The sequence below is a fragment of the Protopterus annectens genome, chromosome 10.part0 (genome assembly GCF_019279795.1).
Source record: "Protopterus annectens isolate FY-2018-M chromosome 10.part0, PAN1.0, whole genome shotgun sequence".
NCBI lineage: Eukaryota > Metazoa > Chordata > Ceratodontiformes > Protopteridae > Protopterus > Protopterus annectens.
The window spans coordinates 1,571,462,069-1,571,475,504 of NC_056744.1; the positions used below are offsets into that span (position 1 = coordinate 1,571,462,069).

Consider the following 13,436-nt stretch of genomic DNA (forward strand, 5'->3'; position numbering starts at 1 on the left):
ATGACCTTTTCATCATCTGGACAGGGACTACAGGTGAACTAGCCACATTCTTCAATAAAGTGAATGGCCTTTCTAAGGTTTTAAAGTTTACATATGAGTTTTCAGATGTTTGGATTTCATTTTTAAATGTGCATGTGGAGAGGATGGTCAACAGGATGTTGAATACTGGAGTATTCAGGAAGTCATGTCATTGTAATGCTTTACTGCATAGATATAGCATGCATCTAGGATATGTGTTTGGGAATGTGGTTAGAGGTCAAGCCATGAGGACATCTCACTATAATCCTTCCCAGGAGGGTTTTATCACTGAGTTGCATGACTTCTGTGAGAGGTTTAGGTCAAGGGCATATAAGAATGAGGAGATTGAGAGGGGGATTAGTGGGATATCCACTTTGAGAGGAGGTGTGGCCACTCCCTACTTTTCAGATTCTATGGAGACTGTCATGGACCAGGGAGAATTTGAGTGCTCGGCAGTTTCAGTGGAGCACGATAGTCTTAGGATACCCCTCTCTTACACTAAGGATGTGGTTGATGTTAAAGATGTCATCAGGTCACATTGGGAGGTGTTGATGGTGAACTCTAGTATTAGGGAGGTAATAAGAAACACACCACGTTTTGTGTACAAAAATAGATCCAACTTTTGAAGAAGTTGTTGTGTTATCCCAAATATGAGAGGAAAGGGAATGATCATAATGTGTTTGGCACTCTTCCCTGTAACTGATGCAATATTTGCTATCTAATAGATTCTAGGGGTAGTTTTATACACCCTTTGAATGGTGTTAGTTACGATTTCCATATCTCTGCTGTCTGTCTGAACATGTGGTTTATCTTGCTACTTGCATAGCATGTGATGGATACTATGTTGGTAAGACAGACAGGAGACTTAGAGACTGGATAGGTGAGCACATGTATCAGATCAAGATTAAGTTCACAGTTAATGCACTCTCTAAACATGTGCTAGAGAGAGGTGATATGCACATGTTTACCTTCAGAGTCACTGAAGTGTTATCTACTAGCTCCAGAGGTGGTGACATTAGGAATTGAACTGAAACACAGGAGGCCAAATGGATAATTAGGTTCAGAGCAATTCCTATCCAAGTCTCAATGACGAGGTACCCCTGAAACCATTCTTAAAGTCTAGAGGTTTAGGTCATAGTAGAGTTATGTATAGCTATGTATATTTAATATTTTAAACAGCTTTGAACACTTTCTGGTGAACACTCTTTTGTAAATATATGTTTTTATAATTTTATATAGAGTATATACTTTCTATATATTTTATATAAGATTTTTTTTATATGTCTTAAGTGAGTGGACTATATGAATTTATATCAATGTATGTACAGATAATTGTATTTGTATGTTTCTACATAAATAGGGGGCTGTCACTTAAAAAAAATAGTTTTTAAGTTTCAGTTTGGCGCCTTTTTTTTGTATATAATAAGCATTTACGAGGGATGATTTATGGTCTGATGAAGCCCTGTTGGGTGAAAGCGCTTACCGAACTTGTTCTGCTGGTTTAATAAAAGATTGATGTTGGATTGAGTTGCCATTCTTGAATGTGCTTGGACTGTAACAGCTGTGTTTCGCTCCAATACCTGTATTTTTTACTTATTTTTAGAACACATGGATAGATGCACACACTGACAGGGAGGGTTTGCAGACTCCATATAGAAAAAAAAACATAGCCAAGAATTCAACCAGAAGAAAACATTGAAATGGCAGTGCTATTCACTTGTAATCTGGTAATAAACAGCTGCTTTCACACATTTCTTCCTGCAAAGCTACCAAATATAGCTACCAGTACCTACCATGTGTAAGGTGTATGCTTGTGATGGTATTTGCAAGAAAATATGGTCACCTTGTCCTGCACCCCCCCAAACACACAAAATGTAATGGCAATGTTGATGATGTTTGTGCTACGACACACACACACACACACACACACACACACACACACACACACACACACACACACACACACATGCATAAGCCATAGCAATACTAGTTTTGCATTTATTTCAGCAAATAGCTCCACATTGTACAACAGTAGTACTGCCACACCAGATCACTGACTGTTTAGCAGTTGTCAAAAAATAACAGGGGGAAGTTTGTTTTATTTACCTCCTTCAGGAGTAAAGCATACCTGTCACTGACCCTGATTTTGCCTTATAATTTTGCTCTGTTCCTCATAAAAAAAGTTTGATTTGCTGGTAAATCAGTCAAGATTACAGGCAACCAATAAATCCAGACATCAGAGTTTCAGACATCTTACTATAATAAAAAAGAAACACATTGATGCAAAATGTGTTATTATATTCACTATTTAAGTGAATTACAGTAGTATTTAAAAGTGTTCCTGATTTTGAGGCTTTATTTTGCTATTATTTTTGGCTTTGATAAGACTTTTTGATCAAAGAATTTGAGAGCTATAGCATTTGGTGTTCTGTCAGTATTTATAAAACTCCTTGAAAAAGAAAACCATCATCGGTTCTTATTAAAATCTAAGGTTATTCTGGGCTGCTGATCTCTAGTGCTTACCTTGCTCATGTTCAATCACTGATTATCAGCTGTATCACAGCCCTATTTCAAATAAAGAGTCTAACTGCTCAATAAATCATTTTTTTCTCTTAATTTTTCCCATACCATCAGCAGCTAAAGATGGCTTTGATGTTAGTTTTAGTGGAGATAATATCCACCAGCAGGATTTAATTAAGTCAAGAGAACTATGTCAGTGGTAAAATATTTAATGAAATTGTGAAGCCAGTTACTTGACAAACATGATACAAAATATCAAAATAAGACTACTTGCAATGGTTGGGGGCCCCCCAGTGCCTGAAGGATTCGCTGGTGCTTAAAGCTGGCTATGCAAAGCATTATAGTAGCATATTAAATGATAATCACAAAGTAGTGACATAATGAATATGAGTGCAGTAACCATATTGTCTGGTATAAAATTCTCAATCTATGAAATAATGCAACTAACAAAAAAGAAGTTTTGGCTTTGAAGAAAAACAAAGCAAAACTTACTGGAGGGGAAAATTAAAAACAAAACAGTAGGTATTTGTACAGAAGTACAAAAAGTCGAGCATTCAAGTGGAATAGACTAGAACTAGCAGGTGCGAGTCGACATGCAGATGGGCTTGTTTTTAAGGTCGGTTTCAGGCCTAGTTGTGAATACCTCTCAACTGCCAAGATTTTTGCCTCATATTTTGGGTCTATTCCTCATAAAATGTAATGTTTTTTGGCAAATCACTGGGATGATCTGAGGAATGAAGTCACTAAATAATGACATACCTTTGAGTTACAGACTTCAAATACTTCATAAAATGTATATTAAGACAAACCCTGTTACTCTAGCAACTTTTTGTAAGAGCAATATTTAAAATCTGTCCCTATTTTTGGACCTTTGTACCCCCATTGTGTCAGGCTTTGTCCAGATTTCTTGCACTAAGAGTTTGAGAGGTAATGTAAGTCACAAATGGATGTTACAGCTGTGATACAATACAATATATGTTTCAATTCTCTGTTCTTGAGAAAGAAAAGCCATTTTCACCAGAATGCAGTTAGTGCGACAATGTTTAAGATGAGGAAGGAAAATGGAGATGAGCTAAATGTACAACCTGTGATTTTAAAAGCTGGAAATATAAAGGTGATCATCAGGCAAACTGATGGTCAGTTTCAGCCATGGATCCCCCAAAACAGTTTATATCTAGTACAGGTTTGCAAAAAGTTTTTTAGGCATTTCTCTTTGCACTACCAGCATTCAAAAGATCAGCCTTCTGAAGAAAAAAAAACACTAACTTGTTTCCATGGTAAAACAACTTTGTTTAATATTATCATTTTTGTTTCATTTTCTAGACACTGTAACCGCTCCTGAAGTAATATAAGAATCTGACATTTCAGTTATGAATGTGTTGGTTGAAATTATAGATGGACGCACCCAAATGCTAAGGTAACAGAATAAATGATTAGTGACTGCTCATGCATTCAACGGCTTTCATGTACATATCACAGCGAGTCACACTGCTAAAAGCAGACTTTTATAATTTTATAACTATTTTTAACATATATACGCAAAGGAGATATGAATAACACTTACTCTTTTAGGCAATGTGCAGCTGTTATGACCCAGCTGTCAGAGATGAGTGACCCTCCACAAATATGCTTGCCACTCTTTTGGAAACTAACTTGCCATGGCCACTCTCCTGGCTGTGCATTGATTCCACCAACAATCCGAGAATTGAACTTTGGTTTTCCACATTCTGAAAGAAAAGGCTTTGTTTTGTCAGGAAGAAGAGAGAAAGAACTAAAACTTGGTAATACTATGAATACCAATCTCACTTTATACTGTATTATTTCTGCCAGTAGGGTTGCTACAGTTGATATGTGGAGAAAAGAGACCACCATCTAGCAGTATAGTAATGTAGGGTTTAAAGCAGTGTGTTTGGTCATGTTCAGAAGCAAGTGTAAATAACAAACCTTTGGAACTGGATATAACCTACTTGCCATATAAATACCAAAATATACAATCCTCTATGTAAAAGTGCATTGTTTTTGCATTATTATGGACGGCCCCCTGATTTTTTTTTCTCAGAGATGAAAATTCTTGCCATGACATCATGAAAGACTAAACCTGTAATGCAGCACTATTTAAATTAATAAATAGGGTATTGTATTTCATTGCAAAATGCATCAGTATTAATTTCTAACAATCTGCATTGATAAGCTGTCAGCTGATTCTGGCAGGTGATTATTGAAAAGTAACACATAAGACGATGTAGTGAAACCATAATTTAAGTAAGAAGATGTTCCTTTAAATAGGTGTGTTGTTGGTTGGTTTACCCATAATACTTTTTAACTGTATGTAAAGTATTGTGAAGTACCAACCACAACAACATATTATGGCTGTTGTAATAGAGAATAATAAATAAACAGTGAAAATAAAAATAAAAAAAAAAAAAATCAACCAGCACAATATAATCTTCATTTTCCAAGACCACTTACAACTTTATCATGAGAAGTATAACAGGAAATTGAATTAGTACTACAACAAAGGTTCTTCTAGAAGTGACCAATATAATTTAACAGTTACCTCACAGCATTTGGACTACCAGTTCGATTCTTGGCTGAGGTACTTTCTGTATGGAATTATTTGCATGCTCTCCCTTTTTCTTATGGGATTTTGGTACCATCTTAAGTTTCCTTCCACATTTTAAAAACCCCTTCATGACAGATGAATTGGTAATGCTGAACTGGACCTAGGTGTCTATATCCTGGGCTGGACTGAGATCCCAGGCAATGCTGGATTGCATTACATGCTGGATAAGTACTGGTTTCCCAGCAATTCTAAACTGGATAAACATGCAACATCTGCCATTGAGAACATTTATTTCCTAGATCCCTTCTTCTGGAGTGGTTTGTCTTAATGATTAAAGTCTTTACCTCAAAGATATAAGATACAGGGTTGATTCTGACCTCTGGTTATTGTCTAGGCTTGTAATAGTTTGCAGACTGAAAGCCTAGTATTTACCTGTATATGAGACTGAAAACTGATTGTTTGTGATCAGAATTCGACTCCAGTGAAGGAATTTTAAGTAAACTACAACATGCTTATTAAATAATATTGCACACAGGCCTCCTGAAACAGGCCTATCACAAAAATTAAATAAATGAAACACTGGCACACACAACAGACATTTGAAATATCAAAAGTTTGAACACGTCATACATTCAGAAAGATGCAAATATACAATACTTTGAATGACAAAGATTCAAAAAAGAGAAACAAAAAAAATCTACTTTTTTGCAGGGGAGCTCCTCCACCCCCTACACCATGTGCTAATTATATATACCAACTCCGAGATCCTAATGCAATGGGGAAATGGTAAATTTCCTGATCTCCATTGTACTGAGATCTAGCACTGAAAAGAAAAGCCAGTATGTGAGATCTGCTTCTTGTTTTTTCACTAAGAAATGCTGAATTCTCGATGGGCTATAGAAGGATAGGTATAACAAAGATTAAGGTAATGGCATATAAATCTACTATATTCTTTAGACTTACCTTGGACTCCTACAGCCTGCTTGGTTATTCTAAGTCAAATCTGCTTAGTGACACTAAACAGGTACATTAGGGTTTTAAGCTCCTGGACATATCTTTTTCATGTTTGCATAGTTATGTCAAAGTATTATCCTATACCTTAAATGGGATTCCCTCCTTATGAAATGTATGAGTGCTATTTTGTGAGCTCTACCCACAAGGCCATGCGCTGCTGCAGGAAAGAGAGGATACCCCTACACTTGAAGTAATGGCATTTTCTGCATAAAAATACATTAATATTGTATTAAAATACACAGTGGCATGTTTAATGCAAGCCTGGCAAGCTTTACACACTATCACAGGTCCATTTCATATTTTCTGCTGGTACTATATTTTCCACTGCTTATTAATTAAGAGGGTAGAGCTGTAGTGACAATTGAAAAGACTAATGTTTATTAGTGAGAAGGGCATATCTATAATGATCCATTGAAAAGCAATGCACTGGTGGCAGTAATCCTAACATACTACCCTGTATTCTGGTTTTGATTTTGCACAATTTAGGACCCCTAGTCATTGTACAGTATCCTTTTATATGCTCTACTAATTCTATGTGTCATAGTATTGTTATGTTCTAGGGTTTTTATGTGTCATTGTACTGTCTAATAGACATATATCTTTTCCTTGTTATATGAATGTATCAAGATATGATCATACCTCTCAACCTCTTAGAGCAAGAAATCTGGACAAAGCCATGAATAAAAGTGGGACAAAGGCCCAAAAATAGGAACAATTTTTAAATATGGCTCTTAAAAACTTAGAAAGTTGATAGAACAACAGGCTTTGCATTAGCATGAATTTCTGAAGGCTATGAAGTTTGAAACTCAAATGTCAGTCATTATTTTCTAACTTCAGTCTTTATCGATTTGCCACTAATTTGCCATAAAATCACAATTGTATGAAAAATGGACCAAAAATATTAGGCAAAATCTGGACATTCTGCAAAAATATGCACAGTTGAGAGGTATGGATGTGATCGACCAAAGACCAAATATGTATATATATATATATATATATATATATATATATATATATATATATATTTTTTTTTTTTTTCCACACAATGTTTGTTCCTTATGCTGTACTATTTCTATGTATCATACTATTATGTTTCTAGGGTTTTTACGAGTCATTGTATTGTCTCCAAAAGTACAAAAACTGACTAGAAACTCTAAAAGCTCACGAAAGGACACCTCAGAGGCATACTACACCAAACAACACTTTAATGATACAAAACCCAGTAAAGTTAAGAGCTTTTCATCCGGTAGGTTCACCAGACTTCTTCAGACAAACAATTAAAAGCAAGCACACTATTTAAAGCACAAGTAACCCATTTCTTTCCCTACTATACCCAATCAGAATGCAGTAACACTTGGCAATTAATACTTTTAAGGATACATGCTAAAAGTTTTCCAAACATTTAAAGTTACAATTAAATACATTCTTGAATTACAATCCAGTACAAGGTAGTCTTACTATTGGCACCCCTTCTCCCATTAGTATAAAATAAAAGAAATAAAAAATAAAAGGTGAAGTATGACAATTCGTACCCCAAGTTTGCTGATAAAAAATTAATAAATGGTTAAAATGGCTGAGACAAGTGATGAACAGAATAGTGTTAACATAGGGTAAATATGAATTCTGGTTTGACCCTGTATGAGCCTACCATATATATGCTTTATTAGTTAATGAAGTATAAGAAAATACACACATTAAAAAAAAAAAAAAAAGCAGTATAAATGAAAAATAAATAAAAAATGTTAGTAACTAGACGTGTGGGTGAACGTTGGTCTTATGCTACTAAATGCACGTAGATACTTTACAATATGCAAAAAGAGTGGTCTTTACTTCTAAAAATAACCCTCTATCTAGTAAGACTCCTCAATTTTAATATACTTGAAATCGACACAACCTCGTTAAGTTCTGGCCTCCTGCTAGAATCAAGACGCAGTTGCCACAACACCTCCTGTTTCTCAAGTTGTAAACTAACAATACCTCCTCTGTCATCCCTCACTAGTTGGTCTACCCTAGACCAACTAGTGAGGGACGACAGAGGAGGTGTTGTGAGTTTACAACTTGAGAAACAGGAGGTGTTATGGCAGATGCAGTTGCCACAACACCTCCTGTTTCTCAAGTTGTAAACTCACAACACCTCCTCTGTTTTCCATCACTAGTTGGTCTACCCTAGACCAACTAATGAGGGATGACAGAGGAGGTGTTGTGAGTTTACAACTTGAGAAACAGGAGGTGTGGCAACTGCGTCTTGATTCTAGCAGTAGACCAACTAGTGAGAATCCTGGCTAAGTGAAAACAATGTACTTCTTTAGAAAAGCAGCTTCTTACTTATATAGTTGTTTCACTACTACATCATCACATATGGTTGAGAGGGTGGCCTAATGGTTAAAGGATTTGCCTTACAAACACAAGGTGCAGGGTTAGAGTCTTACAAGGGATAATTGGCTAGGCTTAAAATGGCTCACAAGAGCAGTTAGCCTAGTACTAATCTATGAACCTATGTTAATCATTAATGTAAGGTGTTTCATCTGCAAGACCTAGTTGATCTTATAGTTTATAGGATAGTATTATATAGTAAGGGTGGATGCTGATTTGCATATATACATAAGTAATTTTTTTTTCATTTTAGATATATATTGGTTGTTATTTGTGCACATATATGCATATTTGAAAAGGGTTTTTGCACATGAAATGCTTTTGATATAAATTGTTCCAGTAGGGTAGGGTTACCCTACTAGATGCACATAAAATGGTATATAATGTATAGTGAAGTAGATTTTTGTATTAAAATTAAATTATATTTCTTATCATATGTAGAATTGCCCTATATGATAAAATAGAATTTGATGTTTATGAATTATATATTTTTTACATAATTCAGAATGATGCAGTGTGATATGTATAGTTTAAAAAAATATTTTAAAAAGTTTTAAAAAAAGTTTATAAAAAAAGTTTAAAAGTTGATGACTTTCTGCCTAAGTGGTCAATTAACTAATTGGAATATTGATAGTTTAATAGATGTAATTTATTCTGCTGGTGGTGTATACATTTATAAGGACAAGAGTTGTGTTTAGAATTGTTCCATTAGAAGGCAAGACGCCGAGGTACCAGAATGTTTCATATTAATAAATACTTGTTCTTGAAGTGGTGTTCCTGTGGTATTCCTGTTCCTGAATTAGTCATGGCTTATATGTTTATGGAGAATTTCTTGTGAAGGTGTTTTTTGAGAAAGAGAAATCTTCCCATTCCACATTGTACGGAGATCTCCGTTGAAATGTTTGAACTTTTAAAAGTTTCGATCATATGGTGTCAACCATATGACATTCAAACTTTTAAAAGTTCGACAATATGATATAGACACTATGTATATATGTATGTATCTATCTATACAGCTAGATGCATACACATAGGTTCATAGGTGTATACTAGGCTAATGGCCCTGGAGCCTTTACAAGCCTAGCCCATAGGATTACCCTGGCATCGTGACAAAATGGAAATGACTTTGATGAGGCTTGAACTGTGAATGATTGCATGCAAAATGTATATTCTAACCACTACACTATTGTACTTATACACTTATATTTGAATGTGGTCCAGTCATTTTCATTATTCGATATCTTATACTATGCAATGTGTTTCAACAACCTGCATCAGACGCATTGTTACAGGCATGACCAAGTTATCTTCATTGTTATGATGTTAATTTAGTTCCCCTCCTGTTTACTGAGGTTAAATTCCCTGAAGCTTTATTTAGATGAAACACACTTGTTTGAAGTACCATTTTGATGACACACATAAATATGTCTAACCCCATGTGGGAGACTTTGCCATCCTTATTTATATATACTAAGCTCAATAGTCACACAACTATGGAGTAAAAAGATAAGTCCTTTCAAACTGACTCCTTGATACTGCACAAACAAAAAGCACACCAGGAGTTTTATCCTATGTGGAGCGCTGATTAGGAAGTTGAACTTCAGGGAACTGAACTTTGCAAGATGAAACCACAAACATTTGACACTCAGCTAAGAGTATGAAAACATTGAGCCCTTGTAGTTAGTTCTAGGAGTAAACTTTTTAACTGACATATCTTTCATCTGTAAGAAAAATCACCTGATGTGAGTGACATAATTATATAAAATGGTTTAGTTACAATAATGTAAGCATCTAAGTAACTGTTAAATGTTAAATAAACCATTTAAAACCCCAACTTTATTCATAAGGAAAGAACAAAAAACACATGAGGAATCTTTCTCTCTTGTTGCTTTTGCAGCTCCACATATTGACATAATGGTTAAGGTGTTTGCTTTACAAACACAATGTGCAGGGTTTGATTCTCGCATGGGGTAATTGGCTAAGCTTAAAATGGCCCGCAAGGGCAGTTAGCCTAGTACTAATCTATGAACATATTCATTGATTGCCCCCAAATTTAATCTTCCAGAGGAAAGTGACAGAGAAAGTACAAGGGCCTGGAGGGAGCTACTGTACTTATGGGTAAAAATGCTACACACGAGAGCATCATGGAGGAATACAGTATATACCATGGGAACTTCTTGTTAAAAGACTTTGTCTACATGAATAAAGTTCAGTTAGTAAAAGTATGTCCTTTGACAGACGTAATTGCACTTGTTTGGTCAGCTAATTGATCTGGAGTCAGGCCAGATGAAGACAAGGTGGGAGCAATCAAGTAACTTTCCCCAGCACTTATTTATTTGACATTTGTTAACCAGGTTAGTCCATCTGAGCCAATGGCCCATTTTCAGTGGAGACCTGGGGAGAAAAGCTCCAGCAATACAAACATAAAAAGATAACAAATTAGGCAATACACAAAACCCAAGAAAAACAGTGTAGCAGTACAACATAAGCAAAAATTACATATGCAGTAATCATGTGAAATGAATAACTAATAAAAATAAAACAAAATGAAGTAAATGCAACTAGTACATTTAAGTATTTAGAATAATGACATATCTTTCCCAAGTGGCATAATGTAGTATCGTCTAGTGAGTAGATTATTCATTAAATTATTAGATGTGGGCAGGTAGTGAAAAGAAAAGAAAGGAACTGCAGATTATAGAGGATTTAGGCAAGTACTGGCTTTTGAGTTCAGAAAGTAGTGGTTGACTTCTGTTTTAAAGCAGCTGGGACTAGTGATGCTACGAATGTGAGGTGGTAGCCTATTCCACGCAAGGGACACAGAGTGTTTATAAAGGAGTTTACCATAAGGTTTGTTGGGTTTATAGATGTCTAGAAGGTGCTTGTCAGAAATACAAAGAGGTTGGGGTATAAGGGGATACTAAGGTAGAGAGAGATGGGCAGGCTAGCGGTTTGTTGAGTAGAGGGAGTGTGTCAGCTGGAGCTGGGTAACTAGTAAGAGCTGCGGGAATTCTAGCCATTGAAGCTGTTTCAGGACAAGGCAGTGATGGGATTTATAAGGCTGGTTACTGGAGAATCTGGCTATGTTATTGTAAGCTTGTTCTAGTTTGGAGAGAAGATTTGACTGGAGGTGAGTTAGGATAGGGGAGGCGTAAATGAGACAGGCTTGGGCAAGGGTGGGTTTAGAGTTTGGAACAAGACATTTTTTTATTTCTGTAGAGAAGACCCAGTTTCATGTTAGTTTTTTTTGATGCAGTAAATGTCAACTAAATAAATAAATAAATGTAACAGTTATCTACTTATGGTATTGCAGCTAAACCATTTTATATCATTTTGTGACTTACATCAGGTGATTTGTCTTACAAGTAGAAGAGAGGTCAGCTAAAAGCCCATTCCTGGAACTGACTTTGCAGATCACACTGCTGACTCCACATGACTGGAACATGTGGTCTAGAGTAATACATTTAAAGCATAATTAGCCTGCTGTGTCCTGAAATTCTGATACAATATTAATATAATGGTTTCAGGCTTTCTGCAAATTCAGAGCCACAGGAGACACCACCCTAAAGTATGCCTTCCTAAAGTTCTGTATCATAAAATGATTCACCAGACCAGTTATAAAATGCTATCTTTAAAAATCAAGAGAAAAAGATGACAATATATAATTTTAAGGAATTTCACAACCTGCCACCCTTGCACTGAGAGAAGCAACAAGTTATCTGATCAATAAATTCCTGTTCCTAATATTAACACACATTGTCATTAAATGCAATACCAAAAACTGATGACATATTTTCATTATTGAGACACTTGGAAATAAGAGTAACATCACTTCTCAGTCTATATGCAAACATATGTAAATGTAATGTCTTAAGTCTATCCATACAAGATACCTGCTTTGTAAATGTTTTATCTATTCTAGATTATATACACAGAGTTTGACATAAATTCATGCTGCCCTACCATAGTCTGTTTGTGGTTTAATAAGAGTGATATATAAGCATAACATCAGCTTGCTATCCCTGCTAATAATCAGAATGTCCTTCATTATCCCATAACATTTCCAAAATACAGCAGATGCATGCTTGTCAAATTTAAAATGGTTATCTTTATAGTTACCCCTAGATCTTTAAGACCTAGCTTTTGGAATAAATTTATGTTCCACAGAATAAGGAGGCCCAACATATTGTCTTCTCCATAGAGTTACAGAAGACCATGACTAATCCTGCTGGTAGTAACACCTGCTAAAATGATGACGATGTGATGAATGCTGCAGTAGACAAGACTGAGTCCATCAGCAGAGCTTTTTTTCATGTGCTTAAATGCAGATAGCGGACTATGTGTCTGATCCATACACTTGTTCTTAAGGAGATCATATAATGTTATTCCCTCTGTGGACAGATTTAGGATGCATTTACTCATGCAATGTTCAATGCCTTGAACTTTCATTATTAACTGAAGGTTCAATGCAGAATACAGATACAGAACTTTATGAAAGCAAACTTCAGGGTGGTGTCTCCTGAGGCTCTGAATTTGCTGAAACCATTATATTGAACATTGTATCAGAATTTAGGGACACAGCAGGCTAATTATGCTTTAAATTTATTACTCTAGAACACATATTCCAGTGGTCCGAAGAGACCAATATCTACCTACACACACACACACACACACACACACACACACACACATATATATATATATATATATATATATAGATAGATATAGATATATATATATATATATATATATATATATATATATATATATATATATATATATATATATACAGATATATGTGTGTGTATGTGTATATGTGTGTGTGTGTGTGTGTGTATATATATATATATACATATATATATATATATTATATATATATATATATATATATCTATATCTATATATATATATATATATATATATATATATATATATATATATATATATA

At 35.1% G+C, this 13,436-nt stretch overlaps 1 protein-coding gene across 1 annotated transcript in view; it reads right to left on the reverse strand.

Moving 5' to 3' along the window:
- The window catches only part of LOC122813743 (serine protease 27-like), a 284,170-nt gene that overhangs the window by 145,671 nt on the left and 125,063 nt on the right, over nucleotides 1-13,436 (reverse strand). Inside the window, exon 3 of the mRNA XM_044086216.1 lies at nucleotides 4,103-4,265. Coding sequence (XP_043942151.1) covers nucleotides 4,103-4,265 — 163 coding nt within the window. The remainder of the gene's footprint in view (nucleotides 1-4,102; nucleotides 4,266-13,436) is intronic.